This window comes from Podarcis filfolensis (assembly GCF_964270895.1).
Source record: "Podarcis filfolensis genome assembly, chromosome: 3".
Classification (NCBI taxonomy): Eukaryota; Metazoa; Chordata; class Lepidosauria; order Squamata; family Lacertidae; genus Podarcis; species Podarcis filfolensis.
In genome coordinates this window covers 122,576,655-122,594,007 of record NC_139606.1, presented here as the reverse complement: position 1 = coordinate 122,594,007, position 17,353 = coordinate 122,576,655, and the positions used below count along the sequence as shown (strand labels likewise).

The 17,353-nt window shown below is 56.3% G+C and overlaps 2 protein-coding genes across 8 annotated transcripts; one reads left to right on the top strand and one right to left on the bottom strand.

The window, feature by feature from the left end:
* Window positions 1-1,407: 1,407 nt before the first annotated feature.
* On the top strand, window positions 1,408-5,644 carry CCDC121 (coiled-coil domain containing 121). 2 transcript variants are annotated; one of them, XM_083606248.1, is made up of 2 exons: window positions 1,408-1,572; window positions 1,953-5,644. In XM_083606248.1, exon 2 carries the CDS (start codon window positions 1,954-1,956, stop codon window positions 2,905-2,907), a length of 954 nt encoding a protein of 317 aa, XP_083462374.1. In that variant the 5' UTR covers window positions 1,408-1,572; window position 1,953; the 3' UTR covers window positions 2,908-5,644. The 2 variants fall into 2 exon arrangements, with proteins under 2 accessions (XP_083462374.1, XP_083462375.1); XM_083606249.1 differs by having other exon boundaries at window positions 1,440-1,568; window positions 1,946-5,644.
* Window positions 5,645-8,360: 2,716 nt separating this feature from the next.
* Window positions 8,361-17,193, bottom strand: ZNF512 (zinc finger protein 512). Of its 6 annotated transcripts, none has more exons than XM_083606242.1 (12): window positions 16,666-17,193; window positions 14,743-14,832; window positions 14,299-14,382; window positions 13,802-13,926; window positions 12,945-13,031; window positions 12,360-12,455; window positions 11,971-12,138; window positions 10,993-11,196; window positions 10,104-10,205; window positions 9,673-9,735; window positions 9,274-9,372; window positions 8,361-9,112 (listed from the first exon to the last, which is right to left on the bottom strand). In XM_083606242.1, the coding sequence occupies exons 1-12, from the start codon at window positions 16,724-16,726 to the stop codon at window positions 8,810-8,812; spliced, it is 1,482 nt and encodes a 493-aa protein (XP_083462368.1). In that variant the 5' UTR covers window positions 16,727-17,193; the 3' UTR covers window positions 8,361-8,809. The 6 variants fall into 6 exon arrangements, with proteins under 6 accessions (XP_083462368.1, XP_083462367.1, XP_083462370.1 ...); XM_083606241.1 differs by lacking the exon at window positions 16,666-17,193 and adding an exon at window positions 15,173-15,385; XM_083606244.1 differs by lacking the exon at window positions 14,299-14,382 and having other exon boundaries at window positions 16,666-17,159.
* Window positions 17,194-17,353: the final 160 nt, after the last annotated feature.

Genomic DNA, 17,353 nt, shown 5'->3' with positions numbered 1-17,353 from the left:
TGCTGCCCCCAGATAGCAGTGTGGCTGCAGCATTCTAGCCCAAATGAAGTTTCTGAACTATCTTCATAAAATGCCATTACAGTGGTACAGGTTACATACACTTCAGGTTACAGACTCTACTAACCCAGAAATAGTACCTCAGGTTAAGAACTTTGCTTTAGGATGAGGACAGAAATCATGCAGTGGTGGCGCAGCAGCAATGGGAGGCCCCATTAGCTAAAGTGGTGCTTCAGGGTAAGAACAGTTTCAGGTTAAGAACAGACCTCCAGAACGAATTAAGTTCTTAACCTGAGGTACCACTGTAGTACAATTCATCCTGGAGGTAACCAGAAAGTGATTGACTGTGGTTGCCTCTGACTTCTCAGATACAGTGGTTCCTCGGATTAAGTAATATTTCTGGGTTAGCGGAGTCTGTAACCTGAAGCGTATGTAACCTGAAGTGTATGTAACCTGAGGTACCCCTGTACATCACTGCCATACAGTTGGAAGTGGCAGGTACATTCCTGGGAACTGTGGAAAGGATCCCTGTTAAATCCATCATCTTAACCTACAGTAACACATCTGGTTACAACTCATGAACCTTGAGTCTTTGCATGGTTTAGGTTTGGCACTGGGGATGGGCAGGCAGGAATTCAATAAGCCAAGCATTTTCAAGTATGGAAATGCAAGCCCCTGTATGGACAAGTCAAACCACGGGGTTAGCACTACCAAAGTGCCCCCCCCAAGCCTGGGCAGTGCATATGTTGTCTTCTGCCCAGATGACAGCCCCCCTCTTGGCCTCACTGATGAAGGTGTTGTTCCAGGTGCCATCCAACCATGTTGGGGACTCCACAGTATTTGTGTAGTGTTTACTCCTGAGCCTTTACTTCTCTCATAGAATCACAGAGCTGGAAGGGACCCAAGGGTCATCTAGCCCAACCCCCCTGCAATGCAGGAATCTCAGCTAAAGCATTCATGACAGGTGGCCAACGGACCTGTTTAAAAACCTCCAAGGAAGGAAACTCCACCACTGGAAGATCTCTCACAAGGCAGCAGATGTTTAGGATAAGAGTTTTCTTTCTCCTAGGTGGGCTGCCTTTCCAGGTGGACAAGCTCTTCTGCCCAACCAGAGGCTACTCAGGAGCAAACCACATGGAAGTTAGGGTCTATGTGGAGGGTCGGTGCCCCCTGGGACTGGTATGGCAGGAGGGAGACAAGCGGTAGGGGGCGCCAGAGCCAAAGAGACTCCGCAGAACCAACTCAAACTAGTTTTGCCCTTCTCTGCTGAGTTCTCCGAGGGGGAAGGAAGACGCGGGCCGGCGGGCTGTAGCCTGTCGAACCGGAGCCCCGATCGGTCCCGAGCATCGCGCCTCCTCCTGGACGGGCACGCCCGTCCGACGCTTTTCTTCGTGTCCCCCGGAGCCTCTTGGGCCCGTCGTCTTGAGAGGCTCTCGGGCAGCTGGAAGGAGCCCCGCCTGCCTGCCCCTCCCTGCCCGGTCGCCAGGCGACCGACAACACATCGAGGGGCCTCTCCTCCGCCTCCGGGCTCTGCTTTTTCGTGCGCCACGAAGGACCCTCCAGCGCAGCCAGCAGGTAGAACCCCTTCTTGCCCGGGGACCGCCCCTTTTCGACTCCCCTGCGCCCGGGAGAGCCCTCCTCCACCCCCAATTCCACCGGGAGCGTGGCCAAGAGCCGCTCAAACTTTCGGTTCCTAACTTAGCAGAGGAACATTTTCCTCTGCCCTTGAAGGGGGGGGGGCGTTGGCAGCTTCCCGGCCCCTCTTGATTCCTCTGAACGGCCAATGCTCCCAGCTTCAACGGCTGAACAGCGGGGGGCTCTGCGCACGGAGCACGGGAGCGGCGGATCCTACTCCGCTCCCCGAGGGCCCTGGGTTAGTCGGGCTCCGCGGGGCAGCCGCTCCGCTCTTGGACGACTTCCAGCGCCCTTCTTCTCCTTCCTCCTCCAGGGCTCAGGATGCCTCGCAAGCGCCGGGGGAAGATGCTGCCGCAGGCGCAGCCAGCTGAGACAGGACGCGCAGCCCCCGGGAGCGGCGCCGAGGACTCCGGGGGTAGCCCGTCGCAGGAAGGCGCTTCGCCGCTGCAAGAGGAGCTGGAGCGCGTCTGCTGGGAGCTGGAGCGGCTGCGCGGGCGGCGGGCGCAGCTGCGGGCGCAGCACGAGCTCCTGGAGCGGGAGGCGCAGGAGCTGCGCGCCGAGAGCCGGGAGTTCCTGGACTACGTGGCCAAGCGGGCGCAGCGGCGGGAGGGGGCGGCTGTGTTGCTGGGCGACGAGAGCCGGCAGCTCCTGGCGCACATCCAGCACGAGCACCGGGAGCTCCTGGCCCGCTCCGCGGAGCAGGAGGCAATGCTGCGCGCGGAGCTGCTCCGCCAGGAGGCCGAGCTGGCGCGGCTAAGCGCCGAGCTGGAGGAGCTGCGCGGGGTGCGCGCGCTGCAGCAGGAGCAGGCCGGCCGAGTGCGGGAGCTGCAGCGCGCGCAGGCGGCGGCCCGCAAGGAGCACGTGCAGCGGCGGCAGGAGGCGGCGGCGGCGCGCTTCGCGCAAGCCAAGGCGGCGCAGGAGCGCGAGGCGCGGGAGCGGGCGGCGCGCGTGGCCGGAGAAGCGCACCAGGTGGCCGCGCGGTGCCTGCTGGAGCACAGGCGGGAGGCGCAGCGGCAGAACCGGGAGCTGAGGCAGGAGCTGGCGCGGCTGGTGGCGAGGGCGCGGGCTCTGCAGGCGCACAAGGACCGGCTGGAGGATCGCGTGCAGCGCCTGCGGCGGCAGCATGACTCGCTGCGGGATTTGGCCCTCCTGCGCCGCGGCGGCCCCGAAGGAGGAGAGCGACCGGCAGCGGGGACGCGCGGAGACGCAGGAGGGCGGGCGCCCCTTCTCCGCAGCGCAGGGCAGGCGAGCTGCCTCCAGCCGCGCAACTGCTGAGACGCTGACCAGGGTCCTGGCGGAGAGAACCTTAAGACGAGCCTACGAGGCGCCTGGTGGATCGGGCCAGTGGTTCAGCTAGTCCAGCCTCCTGTTCTCACGGTGGCCAACCAGACGCCTGTGGGAAACCTGCAAGCAGGATCCGAGCGGAAGAGCGCTCTCTCCTCCTGTGGCTGCCAGCATCTGGAATCCAGCAGCATGGACTGTGGCCACAGAGTATAGCCTCCAGGCTGACTAGTAGCCATCGCCAGCCCTCTCCATGAGTTTGTCGAGTCCTCTTTTGAAGTCATCCCATCTGGTGGCCATCGCTGCCTCCTGTGGGAGGGAGTTCCATAGTTCAACTAATGCACTGCACTGAACCCATTGTAATCAGTTTTGCTTAACTGCTGCTGCTGTAATATTACTTAATGTGGTTTAATATCTTATTCTTTTCACAGTTTTCAATTTTATTAGGTTGCTGCTTTACAAATTGCTTTGTAGAGGTGTGGTGAGTTGAGATAGAAAAACTGTTAATAAAACAGGATGGGAGGCAAACTTTCATTCTGCAGGGACAGATGACGGAAGCCATCTCAGTGGCCCTACTTAAGGGAGCCTCACGACTCAGGCTAAGAAAACCAGGACGTATGTTGGGGGGTGCGGGCAGATCTTTGGCTGTGGTTCAGCAATGGTAAGGATCAGGGTCATGGCTTAGCTGGGCCCAGATAGCGCCCAGGTGCAGGATCTCCCTACATTCACTCCTACCTTGGCAATGTAGGATTTCTACCTGGAGATATTTTTATTTCAGGAGGCCTCTGGCTAGGTCATGTCACATTATGCATGCAAAGCAGCTGCTCAGCCACTGTTATGGACAAAGGAGGGGCACCCAACCAACTCCTCAGAAGCATTGGCATGCTATGCGTAAGGACTTGACACATCCGAGCTCCAGGACACAGGAGCTTGCCCTGCTACTGAGCAATACATGCACACACGACCCCTGACTTATGTACGTTTCCCTCTGTTATACTGGGTTCCCAGTGTCATAATAAGGCAAGGAAACCCCATTTTCTGAAGCACAGAAATTCACAAAAATTAGTCAAATAGATGGTTTTATTTAGTTCAATAAGGCGATAAAAATTGTGATCCCAGGATGGAGGGGAGGGACCTGACTCATGGCATGGAACAGGGACTCCATAATTCTCAAGATGTGACACACATACTTAGGATACCCCTCCTAACTGCCAAACCAGGTGTTAACAGCCCTGACAAAGGGACCAGACTAGTAATGGTCAGAGGGAAATGAGACTCAGGACTAAATAAAAATGCCAAGGGATGCCTTCCTGACAAAGGGATATGTAAATACTTTCATTGACTTGTGGGGTGTGGGTACTTGAACTATGCAGGATAGACAGGGGCATGTCTGGTTCTCAAATTTCTATCTGACACCATGCCTTTTCTGTGACAAAAGAGGCCATTTGCCCTTTGTTCTGGACTTTGTTTTGTTTGGGAGTTGAAACCTTGTTGCAACAATAGATGATCAGGTTTCCTAGCTTCTGTTTTGCTTCAATTTGCCTGGCTGTGATCTCTTGCTTGAACCTGACCGATTCTGAACCCGCAGGGCTAGACCCTACCGAAGCTGGGAAACAGTTAAGTACCGTACCCCAACATTTTGTCCTTATCAGTCCTTAAGTGTCATCAACAAAAGGCAGCCCCCATTTCCTAGACTCACAGCTTGTGACTGGGGAAGGTGCAGGATGGGCTGTGTTTTAAGTGACAAGCTGTGACTCGGACACATTAACACCCTGTGGTTTCCAGTCAAAATGACAAAGGTATGATGGCCAGACAGGCACATGAGGGGCTGTATGAGACTTAAAAATGGAAAGCATAATGGTGGTGGTCAACAAAAGAGGTTTAAAGAATGTAGCATAAACACTAACAACTGGCCTGCAAGCGCTCCAGTTGGAGAACAGTTATCACCAAAGGTGTCATGGGCTTTGAAGACACTCAAACTCAGGATCCAAGGGAGAAACATGCTAAGAGGAAGGCACGTTTGGCAAATCCACAACATGATCAACTCCTGCCTGGAAACCAATGTCCCCACTGTGGAAGGACATGTGGATCCAGAATTGGCCTCCAAAGTCACTTACGGACTCATTGTTAAAACTGTGTTTATGGAAGACAATCTTACTCGGCTACGAGTGATCGCCAAAGAAGATGCGGTCACTTCCTTAACGCTTTGACGGGAATGTCTAACAAAGGATATAAAGTAAAGGTAAAGGGACCCCTGACCATTAGGCCAAGTTGTGACCGACTCTGTGGTTGCGGCGCTCATCTTGCTTTATTATGTAATTTCTTCCTGCCTGAGCTCTCTCACCCTCTCTTCTGTCAAGCCAGTGATGTGAGCAGACATATAGTAGGGCTGCCATACATCTAGGTTTTCCCAGACATATCTGGGATTTATCCATCGGAAATAGTGTCCAGGCAGAATTTCCAAAAATGTGCAGGAAAACCTGGACGTATGACAACCCATGTCGGAAATGATGGGGGGGGGATTTTGCAAAACAAAAAATTGTGTCCGGCTTTTTACTTGTTGAAATATGACAACCCTAGTATATTCCTAGGCTCTGCTCAGAGCTCAGACTCCGTTTTAGAAACTAACTTTGTATTTTGTAACAAAGAAGGTTTTTTACCAGCATATTACTTTGATATATTTGTTGTCTGCATTGAAATGCCAGTAAACCTTTTGTTTATCTTACTAAAATGTGTGGTTCATTCTTAGCAAAGGGGACGGAGAGGGGAAAGGTCAGCAGACCACAAATTAACAGGGATAAAGAGACATAATTGCCTAATTCCTAGATTCCAGTAAGCTGCAAAAGTGCCTAAGTATTTTTACTTTGCTAAAGGGGCTTCACAGCATGTTTGCTCTCATATTGCTCCCCCACATGTGGGATAGGAGGTTTTGATTTTAATTTATGGATTTAATCCTCAATTAAACTCCCATCAGAAACAATATATTTATTTCCTGCTCAAAGTATCTGCACTCCAGTCCAAAGCAGTGGCGCTGAGGACTCATCCAAGCCCAGTATGATGAGCATGCCTGTCTTGCACTGCCATCTTCTAGCCAGGCTGCTCACACAACAGCTTGAGCTCCTCATCTGACTTCTGTGTCTCAGGGGTATGGATGGAGTTCTGGACCTCTCCTTGCAGCATCGAGGAACAGCGAGGCTCCTTGCAGCCAGCTGGGCTCCTGCATCTTGGCAGCGTCACATGGGGCAGGTCCGGGAGGGGGTGGCTCACCTGATGGTGCTTTGCAGGAGGGCCGACCTGGCCACAGACTCCTTCACCCTCCTGGGCACCCCCCACCGCTGATGCAGAAGCTTCTCGCGCAGGTGGAATTCGAAGTACTGCTTTTTGTCAGTGGTAAGAAATCTTTCACATCCTGGATTTGCTCTGGGACCGGTTGTGGAAAGGTCTGTTCCTCGTGGTGAACTAGTTTGCCCACCCAACCCCTCAGGGGTGCGAGGCATAGCTTTCCCCAGGAGGCTCGTGGGACAGGGCTTCAAAGCAGCCTCCTGGTGGTGATGGTGGCGGCGGCAGAATGCGGAGTGAGCACAACAAGGCCGCTCAGTTAGAAGGGGGCTCTCTTGGCGGCACTCCGGGGCCTGCTCCCCCCCACCTGTGAGGGAAACCAAGGCTGGGGTCAGATCCCAAAGGACCAGATCCAGCCGGGCGGCATCCCGTTTGCTGGTTGGTGGAGGCAGCTCTCTTCGGGTATCTGTGATGGCCCAGGCAGTCCGAGGGGAATCCCCGGCCGGCTGAAGTGGGACCCAGACCCCTTCCTCAGGCTTCATCTTCCCTTGGGCGGCTGCAGCAAGAGGACGCTTCTCTGCAGGAGGACATCCTTGGGCAAGGGGTGCCCGGCCCCAGCTTGGCTGCTGCCTCTTGCAGCGCTGGAGCTCCACGCTAGCACATGCCTCCCCAGGCAGGCTCCGAGCCCCGTCCGGGTGGGCTGTGGCTGAGGGCAGATGGACCTGGAGGAGCTCCAAGGTGGCCAGGCTGTTCCAGGGGCCATCCCCACCCAGCTCCCGTTTCTCAGTCCCTGGAAGACCTTCCCACTGCTTCCCAGGCAGGCGTGCCAGTCCCGAGGCCAGTGGCAAAGGCTCCTGTGTCGCTTCTGGGCTCCACCAGCTTCTGCCGCCTTTGGCTGCCATGGTCATGGCAGAACGAGCCAGTGCTGCTGCAACACTGTGTTGCTTTGGAGAGCTGCTCCCTTTCAAAGAGGGCCTCTCTTGCTGTGGGGCTGCCTGGGCCAGAGGTGTCCCGGGAGGGGGCAGCGGCCAGCAGAGGGCTTTGCAGACCCTCTTGGGGAGGCCCCACTTGCGATGCACCGCTTTCTCCCTCAGGTGGTGCTCCAGGCACTGCCGCCTCTCCACCTTGAAAAGGGGCCTCTGGTGGTCAGTGGCTGCCTGCGGGGCTGTGCATGCCAGGAAGCCCGGCAGGGCCGGCACAGACCTCTCCAGCGAGCTGTGCACCAGGCCAGGCAAGCCCCAGAGCAGCTGCAACCGCTTCTGTTGGAGGTGAGCTGTCAGCTGCTCTCGCACCTCCTGGCTGAGCAGCAGAGGGTCCAGCAACGGGGACTCCACCACTGTCCCGCTGCCCCGGCTTAGAGGGGGTGGGCAGAGGTTGGCCAGCTCGGTGGCTTGCCAGTCCTCGGGACCAGCCTCCAGTGACTGCATCCTAGCCCCCTATCCCTGGCCGCGCTCTCAGGGCCACAGACCCCTAGCCAGGCCTGGGTCAGTCATGATCAGCCACCTCCACACAGCTGCCTTCAAGACAGGCAACGGAGGAAAGCAAAGGGTCAACACCTCTCTTGGTTTGGCACAGGAGATGCCTCTATTGCAGGGAGTTGCTGGTTTGGCTCCAGAGGCACTGAAAGGAGGCCTGCCCTATGGACCCCTTTCCACCCCTCTGAAAGGCTGGTGCTCAGAGAGCCAGGCCAGCAGTGGTTGTCCCCAATGCACCAGCTACTCTCCCAGGCAATCCAGCTTGGACCAAGTGACACCACCACCTCCTCCTCTTGCAGTTCTGTTTGTCTTGTTGCTACAGCAACACATTGTGAGGTCAGCCTGGCACCTGGTGGGTGCAGCCACCTTCCCAGGACTGCCTCTCCTGACTGAGGGTCCTCAGGCACAGCAGGGCAAAAGGGCACCTCTTGTGGGAGGCTCCAGGGGGCCTTGATGCGCCGGAAGACACGGGAAAGGCACCCACAGTTTTTTGAAAACTCAACACTCAGAAATGGGTACAGAAGAAAATCCATCCATCTTATGTACAAATCTATCTATAAGATGTGACATACAATCTGGAATTCATGTATTGTTACACCTGGGTGTAATACTACCCAGGAAAACCAGCAAACTTCATACAATTCAATATGCTGTTCTGATTTATGTTATTAAAGAAATCCAAATTACCCAGAGGATTATATAAAACTTTTAGTCACAATTTTAGTAATTTCATGTAGCTAATTTTGGTTTTTGATAACTAATTTAATGTAAAAATTACCTTGGAATGCGTGAATGTTTGGCTATCGTAATATTTTCAGCGACGCTCCGTCTGCAGTGCCCAGTTTACTCCCGGGGGTTGGGGCACAGCTCACCCCCTGCCCGACGGAGGCCAGGAAAGAAGTCCCACCTCACCTGGAGAGTGTGGCCTCACCTGGGGAGGACCAGAGTCCTTGAAGTGCCTCCTCAGAAGTAAGCCCTGCTGAGCATTGGGGGGAGGAGTGGGGCTCCTTCCCCAGTCAGTCACTTGAGCAGCCAAGGCCGCCTGAGGGGGGCTGGAGGGCAGGAGGCAAGGAGGGGTGTGGCCCGAGGACCCCCTTCCTTTCTATGAATCCCCCCCACCCTGAGAGACCAGAGGGGGACCGCTACTCCCTCCCTCTCCTGTGGCTGAGCTTCAGAGGGGGAGGGCCATCCTCCTCCTCCTCACAGCTCCCACTTCCTGCCTGCTGGGGGCAGCTGGCCTTGAGGGGCTGCTGCTGCCCCTGCTCCCCCGCTGCCTCCTGCCTGGGGGTGGCCTTCTTGGGGGAGGCAGCAGTCTGTGGCCTCTTCTTGCGGCTCCCGCTGGGCGGAGGCTTCCTGGGCGCTCTCTTCTGCTCTGCCTCCTCCGGCTGCTGCTTCAGCAGCTTCTTGAAGCTCTTGGCGGTGTGTGTGCCAACGGCAAACCAGTCCTGGGGGTGGGGAGAGGCAGGAGGTGGGAGCGAGAGGAAGGGGGAGCGCCAGCACAAGCTCAGCCAGGCCAATGGCCACAGACCCCGGTGAGGGCGCAGCGGAAGGGTCTGTGGTATTGGATTGGGTCCATGCGCCCTCCCGCAGCCCCCTTGCTCCTCACCTGCGCATGCACAGTGTTGATGTGGTACTTGACTCCGCTCTCGGACACAAACTCCTTCTCACACAGCAGGCACCGGTATCTCCCAGCCACAAACTCCCCCTGCAGTGAGACGGAAATGTGCCCTAGAATCTCTGGCAGCAAGAACTTGAGGAAGACAGCGGGGGGGAGGAGGAGGAGGAGGAGGAGGAGGAGGGGGAAAGCAAAAGGATGAGGGTCTCCCCCCCCCCCCCGATTTTAAGTGCAAGTGTCCCTGTGAAGGGAGGGATCTGCCAGTTGGGGCTCAGAGATGGTGATGGTGAATCCATGTCTGCCTCCAGGGGTGGTTTGGCAATGGCAGGCAGCAGCAGAAGCCCCCCAAGCACACACATCCTGGAGCCCTAAGGAAAGGCTGGCACATACCAAGATGCAGCTGCCCAGGTGGGACTTGAGGCCCGAGATGCTGCTGTAGACACACTCACAGCCCTGTGGTGGAAGGCGAGAGTCAGGAAAGGGCGGTCAGTGGCCCTCCCCGCCCAGGAACGCCCCAGAGATGGAGGGGACTGAAAGCAGGAGGGGAAAGCCAGAGGCTCCTGGCAGCAACAGCTCTTAGTCTCCTCTCAGATACTTGGGGGCTCTCCCCACTCTGGACCTCTGTGATGCAAAAGGGCAGAGGGAGGGGCCTCCAGATTATTCCATGGGAAGCTGAACACCAAGGAAGAGCCCCCCAAAGCCTCCGCTGCAAGTGTTTGGGGGCAAGGAGAAAGGGGCTCTGCTGCCCTTGTCCGGTCAGGAGAGTTGGTGGCATCTCCCAAGTCACAGTTATCCCAGGCCTTGCCCAGCCGTCCCGTTACCTGGTTTGGGCAGCGGACCCGTCGGCACGCCTTGATCTCTGCCCTCCACTTGCTCAGAACCTCCTGGCTGACAGCAGGCAGTCCTGGGCGGGTGTATTTCAGCTGAGGAAGAGAAGAGAGCAGAGCCGGAAGGCAGAGTGAGGAGCAGGGGCTGCTGCCTTCAGCTACTCCCACAGCAGGCACCCCCGTGCCCTAGCCGACTGGGGCACCCAGCTAACCAGGGGCAAAGCACCCTGACTCCTGAGCCCCAGGGACACCCCCTTCCTTGAGAGCCCAGCCAGCCTCTTCTGCTTCTCGGGTTCCTGGCCCCTGGGGGAAGTGCAGCCATTTGCACCTGTACTTTGAAAAGACTTCAACTCCATTCCAGTGTTAGACAAAATGTCAAGCCTTAAAATAGCTGTTACTACAAAATCTCAGCCCCGTAGTAACAAGCCAAGCTACTGCTAAGCGTCTTGCTCTGCTTTCCTTTGGACCCCATAAGCAAGGCTGGGGGGGGGGTCTTGTTGTCTGGGCAGCCCAGGACCTCCAGACACACTGTCCAGGCTTGCACCCCGAGGAGCTCACTTCACTGCTGCTAATGCAGTAGTTTGACTTCACCCCTGGAAGTGCACTCCATTGTCTCTCGAGATGGATAGATGACAACAATAGTAACAAAAAAAATCAACCTGACCAAAAGCTTTGGGCATTTTCCCTGCAAGCTGCAAGAGAGCAGGCTGGGTAGGCCTCCTGAGGCGGGGGCTTCTACAATGTGGGCCCCCCCCATTGCAAAAGACCCTGCTCCTCAGGAGAAAGTGCTCCCTTGCTGCGTCCTGACCCCTGAGAAACCTTGAGGTCAACCAGGACTCTTCTTGCTCCCAGGGCCAAATGGATTCTGAGGAAATGGCCGCACCTTCCGGTCCTCGGGAACCAGGTCCTGCCAGACCTTCCGCCTGGGCCACTCCTTGGCCAGGGCCTCCTTGGCCAGGGCCTCCTGCAGGTGGTGGGCGGCTGCCTGGGCAGACTTCCTCAGAGCACGGCGGCCTCCGCTGCTGGGCTCTGCGCTTGCCACCTCCTTCTGGGGGGCCGGCTGGATGTCTTGGCCCAGCAAGGAGATCTGGCAGGAAGGACACAGGGACTGATGCTCAGAAAGGGCCACCAAAATGAGCACGGGGAGGAAGAAAGGCTGCAGCAATTGGGACTTTTCAGTTTAGAGAAAAGGTGAGGAAGAGGGACATGGAACGAGTTTGGAAAATTATGCAAAGCCTGGAGAAAGTGGATAGAGAAATGTTTTTTTCTCCCTCTCTCACAACGCTGGAGTTTGTGGACATTCCATGAAGCCGAAGACTAAAAGGACAGTAAAACTAAAAGTGCAAACTGTGGAACTCCCTCCCACAGGAGGCAGCAATGGCCACCAACGTGGGTGGCTTTAAAAGAGGAATGGTTAGATTTACGGAGGGCTGGGCTTTTGATGGCTAACCTCCAGTCAAGAGGCAGCAATGCTTCTGCAGGCCAGTGGCCAGAAAGCGCAGCAGGAGAGGCTCAGGGCTCTTGGGCTCAGATCCTGCTTGCTGGTTTCCCATAGGCATCTGGTTGGCCACTGTGAGAACAGGATGCTGGACTGGGTGGGCCATCGGCCTGATCTAGCAGGCTCCTCTTAGTTCTTATGTTCTGGCCAATGCCTGCCACAGCCAGAAAGAGGTAGCAAAGGCTCTCTGCAGGTGTCAATACCTGGCCCCGTAAGAGCAGGAGGGGGCCTGCAGTGGCTTCTCTGGGTGTTGCCCCGCCCCCTCTTCCACTTGCCTGTCAGTCAGGAACAGGGGCTTCCTCTGCAGAGTGCTCCAGAGATGGGGAGAGGTCCCGCCCCCTTTGCTCCTCACTGGCAACTCACCGGGCCATGCTCCATCTTCAGGTGGTAAGCGAGGCCCGCCTTGGAGCGGTAGGCTTTGCTGCAGTGCTGGCACTTCAGAGCCATCTGCTCCAGCTCGGCAGCCTCCTTCCCGCACTTCTGTGTGTGGTAGAGGAAGCCCAGGACGCTGGTAAAGCTGCCTGTGCAGCCCTGGGGGAGGAGAGAGGGGCAGAGAGGAGTGCAGGCTCCCAGGAAGGAGGGGAGCCAACTCGGGGGGGGGGGAGCTTCTGCGTCTCCCCTCCACCACCAGCTGGAAGGTGGCAAGTCAGCCCTGCATTCACCGAGAGGAGCCTGAGGCGGTCCAGGCCCCTGCCCCAGCCTGGCCCAGGCCGCTCTGGTTCCCCGGAAGGCCAGAGGCTGCTCCATCTCACCTGCCTTGGGCACTTGAGCTTCCCCATCCGCTTCAGCACCCTCCGCAAGCGCCCTCTCTCGCCCAGATCGCAGGCTGCCGCCTCTGTCCCCACCGGCTGTGTAAAAGGGAAGGGAAAGGCTGGCCAGAGACGCTCCAAACCGAGGCATTCAGATTGCAAGAAAGGAGATTCCCTCTAAAGCCCAGGAAGAACTTTCTGGAGGCAAGAGCCGTTTGAGAGTGAAACGGGCTCCCTGGGAAGGTGGTGGACTCTCCTTCCTTGGAGATTTTCCATCAGAGGTGGCCCCCTGTCCGGAATGATGCAGTTGTGATTCCTGTGTTGCAGGGGTTGGACTAGATGGCCCTTGGGTATCTCTTCCAACTCTATGATTCTGTGCTTGCAGGTGGCCCAAGGCCAAAGGCCCAGGAAGTGTCGGGAGTCAAGGCAGGCCGGGTCAGGCCAGAGGCTCCCCAGAGGGCCCTGAACAAGGCCCAGGGGGGATGGATATACAGGCAGGCAGCAGGCTGGGCTTCCAGGGACTGAAGCATCTGCCTGAGGCATCCGGGGAGCCAGACACGTTCTTGTGGGCACGCAGCATCTACTTACCAGGCTGTTGTGGTCTGCCATGATGTGGTACTTCATTCCTGCCAGAGACCGCAGCTGCTTCCCACAGTGGTGGCACGTGAGCATCTCCTAGGAAGACCACAAGGCATTGCACATGTCAGCAGTAGCCACCAGCATCTGGGCAGCACGGGCTGTGGGAACATCTCTCATTAGTCCTTGCTCCTGGAGTTTGGGGCCTGAAGTGTCCGTCCGTCCATTCCCCCCCCATCCCGGAAACTGACTTGCTCTGCTCTATTCTACTGTGAGTTTAATTTCTGCATTTTAAAAATTATGGTTCTAAATTTTTAGCGATAATTTTACTGTTCCTTTTTTTGTAAACTGCTTTGAGATCTGTCTTACAAACAAGCCGTATATAAATTTCACAAAATAAATAAGTAATTTGGGGGCCCTGGGTGCTCCCTTGGGGGCTTCCCCCTCATGCAGACATGCAGAGCAGAAGCTGCTTCACTGAACCCTCAGTCTCAATGGCCAAGAACAACGACTCTTGCGCAGCACCATGCAAGCAATGCCATGAGAGACCCCAAAGGGCTGCGGGGGAGAAGAGAGGCTGGCAGGATCCCCTTGAACTCCAGGGTGAAATGGTTCACCTCTGAGCAAGAGCTGCTGGCAGGCTGGGGGTTAGTGGGGGGGGGGGAGCTGCTGCTGGGGGTTTTCCAGGAGTGACTGGCTGGCTGATGTGGGAGACAGGAAGCAGGACGAGGTGGGCCTCCCTTGGCCTGATGTAGCTGGTTTCTTATGACATTGTTACGCCCCATGACTTGAGAGGGAGTTGCAGGGTTGGAAGGATCCCCAGGGATTGCCTAGGAAAAGGATAAGGTCCCATCCCCCCGTCTGCTCACATGCTGGCAGTTGCTCATGTGCTTCTTCAGCCCTTCCACCGTCTTCCTCACAACAGCCCTGCAGGTGGGACAAGTGACGCGGCCTCTGCTCAGGATCTCCAGCTGCCAGTGCTCTTCCAGGCTGCCTGGTGGAGCAGAAGAAGGTGCTGACTCAGCATCTTAAGGCTCCTGGCGGGTCCTGAGTGGGGCAGCCCTCTCACCTGGCCTGTGGACACCCCAGTGGGGCATCTTGGGCTGGCCCACCTGCTACAGGGCTCTTCTTTCTATGCTTAGGGACACAGTCATGCTTACTAGCTTTCTGCACCCCCCCCAGTAATGCACCCCAACAACCTCTTCTGCCTGCTTCTTCAGCTATGTGCCATTCCTGGCTGCACACAGGGAGGGCAGACAAGAGGCCCCACCCCTTCGCCAGAGGTCCTGGGGTCCAGAGGACGATGGCCCTGGTTTCTTGGCTTCTGTCCTCACCAAGGAGCTGCGATGTCGGGGTCCTGTTTTACCTGCTGCATATACCGGTGTGTCTCTTTTTCTATGGCCACTTTTGGGCTTGAGATGAGGCTGTCTCTCCATCTGCTGCCATTTCCCTGGGACAAGGAAAAACAGCAGTGAAGGTTTGCCTCTGCAGCCAGGACCATCTACCCTCCACCACAACCCAGAACACCCCACCAACAACCTTGGGGAGAGATGGAGGCCAAGGGAAGTGACCGCCCCAACATGGGCTCAACCTCCAACACAGGAAGATGAATAGTTCACGAGGGGCTCCCATCACTTGGGAGCAGCAATACTCAAAGTGTAGAGTGCAAAGGGACAGGGATGGGCAGCCCCCTCACATCAGGAGGAACTGAGCTGAGTAGATGGGCAGGGGGTCTCCAGCCCCCCTCCTTGCAGGAGAGCCAGGAGCGTGCAGGGGCCCAGAGAAAGGAACCAAAGTAGAATCCACTCACCAGATTTCTGCTTCTTTTGGGGGAGATCCTTGTCATCGCCTGCATCTTTGTTTTCCTGCTTGTGCTTTGCCTTGGAAAGGGAATCCCCAGCTAAGAGGAGAAGAGAGACTGAGACAAGTATGTTTTTTGGGGGGGGGGATTTATTACAGTGGTACCTCGGTCTATGAACTTAATTCATTCCGGAAGTCCGTTCTTAAGCCAAAAGCGCTCTTGAACTGAGGTGCGCTTTCCCTACTGAGGTCACCCACCACCGGTGCCCTTCCACCGTTCGGCTTCGGGGCAAAGTTCGCTAACCGGAACACCTACTTCTGGTTTTGCGGAGTTCGTTGCTTGAATAGTTCATTAACAGGACTGTTCGTAGACTGTACGATAATAGGACTGTACAGGACTGTATTATTATTTCATTCTATAATGTATAGCAAGCACGTACAACAAGTCGATTGCGATCTACTGGTTGATCTGTGAGCAGATCGCAGCCTCTTGGAAGTTGGACGTCCCTGTTGTATAGAATGCATAGACTTTTAAAAGACATCTGAAGGCAGACCTGTTTAAGGAAGTTTTTAATGTTTGATGCGTTATCGTGTTTTTAATATTATGTTGGGAGCCACCCAGAGTGGCTGGGGAAACCCAGCCAGATGGGCGGGGTATAAATGTTATTGTTATTGAAACAAAATAAAAAAAATTCCTTCCAGTAGCACCTTAGAGACCAACTAAGTTAGTTATTGGTATGAACTTTTGTGTGCATGCACACTTCTTTAGTTATTGCTATTGTAGAAGAAAGAGAATAATTATAACAGTTGAAAATCAAAAGGTGAAAACAAAACTACAAAATAGGCACGTAGTAGAAGTAGTAGGAGTAGGTCTGCTGTATATCTCATAAAGCAACGCCAAATCACATAAAAAGTGCCAGGAGATTCTAGTTCTTGAAAGACCAGCATTATTGAGGGCAGGAGTTCACAGGATCAGTCCCCAGTGAGATCTCCAGGAAGAGGATCCCTGCCCCAAACCCTGGAGAAGCCACTGCAGTGCAGGCAGTGCTGAGCTAGAAGGACCTGATGGTTTGGCTCAGTGAAAGGCAGCTTCCTAGGCTCCCAAGAGGATTTCAAGGTTATCAGGAAAGGGTCATTAAGAGACTCAGCCAGCAGAAGCCTTTTTAACCAAACTTCCTATCTTTAGATGGGACCCAATTCATTTGAAGTCAGCATTTCCCATGAGCAGCCTCTGAATGGACCTGACAGGCCTGGGATTGGCAGAGAGAAGCTGCATCCTGTGATTCCTTATGCCCTCTGCCTTTGTGTCCTGGAGTGACATGCAAATTAATAGCTCCTATCGAAGAATAAGGGACGCGGGTGGCGCTGTGATCTAAACCACTGAGCCTAGGGCTTGCCGATCAGAAGGTCATTGGTTCGACTCCCTGCGACGGGGTGAGCTCCCGTTGCTCGGTCCCTGCTCCTGCCAACCTAGCAGTTCAAAAGCACGTCAAAGTGCAAGTAGATGAATAGGAACCACTCCGGCAGGAAGGTAAACAGCGTTTCCATTAGCTGCTCTGGTTTCGCCAGAAGCGGCTTAGTCATGCTGGCCACATAACCTGGAAAAGCTGTCTGCGGACAAACGTTGGCTCCCTCGGACAAACGATGAGCTCCCCGTTGGGGGGAAGGGTGCTGATTTAAGACGCTTTCAGGCTTATAGATAAGGGGGCTGAGGTTGTACCTGAACGTCACCTGGTACACTCTGAGCTTATGGCAGGCTGATGTCTGCATGGCAGGGGGTTGGCCTGCATGACCCTTGGCAGTCCCTTCTACCTCTTCCATTCTCTCATTCAAACTATGCCTCCCCCAGACCCGGCTCTCTGGGCTTCTCCGGAGGAGGAAGGTGCCAGGCTCCAGAGGAACAAGCCCCAGGCACCACGCGCCCCCTCCTCACCTTCCCTCGCCTCCTCCTCCCGGGCAAGGGTCTTGCCGGGGGTGGGCTTCGCCCCCTTCATCTCCAGCCAGGGAACGGGGCTGGGAATGGATCCATGCTAGGCGAGCGGCTGCCGGCTTCTCCGATCTCGGCTCTGAGCTTCCGGCGGCGAGGAGAGAGAAGCAGCGGCGCGGGGCTGGCGGGGCTCCTTCTTCGCCCAGGCGGCGGCGGGGTCCCCGGGACGAGGCCGCGGCGCCGCCCCTCCCCGCCTCCGAGACCGACCTCTGCGGGGCTCCTGGCGCCGCCCCAAGGAGGGAGGAGGCCGCGCCGGCACAGGAAGGGTTAAGGACGCTTCCGCGACCCCCGGGGCCCCGCCCAACCCGACGGCCTCCGTCATTCCGCCCCTCCCCTCCGGGAGTTCAGCGGGGGAGGAGCTGATGCTCCCGCCCCGCCCCCCGCCCCGCGTTGCCAAGGTTACGGAGGAGGCGGGGATCAGGCGCCTCACCGGGGAACGGGCCGTCCTCCTCGCCGTCCCCTCGTGACGTCATTACCGCCGGCCGGGAGGACTCGCTTTGCGCTCTATGACCGTGGAGCGGGGCGGCCGCTCTGCCTCTCCATGGCACCTCTATGGTCAAAACAGCAGAGAAAAGAACGCAGAGAGACGAAAAGGGAAGAGGGGAGCAAACGCAGCCCACGTGGAACGAGAGGT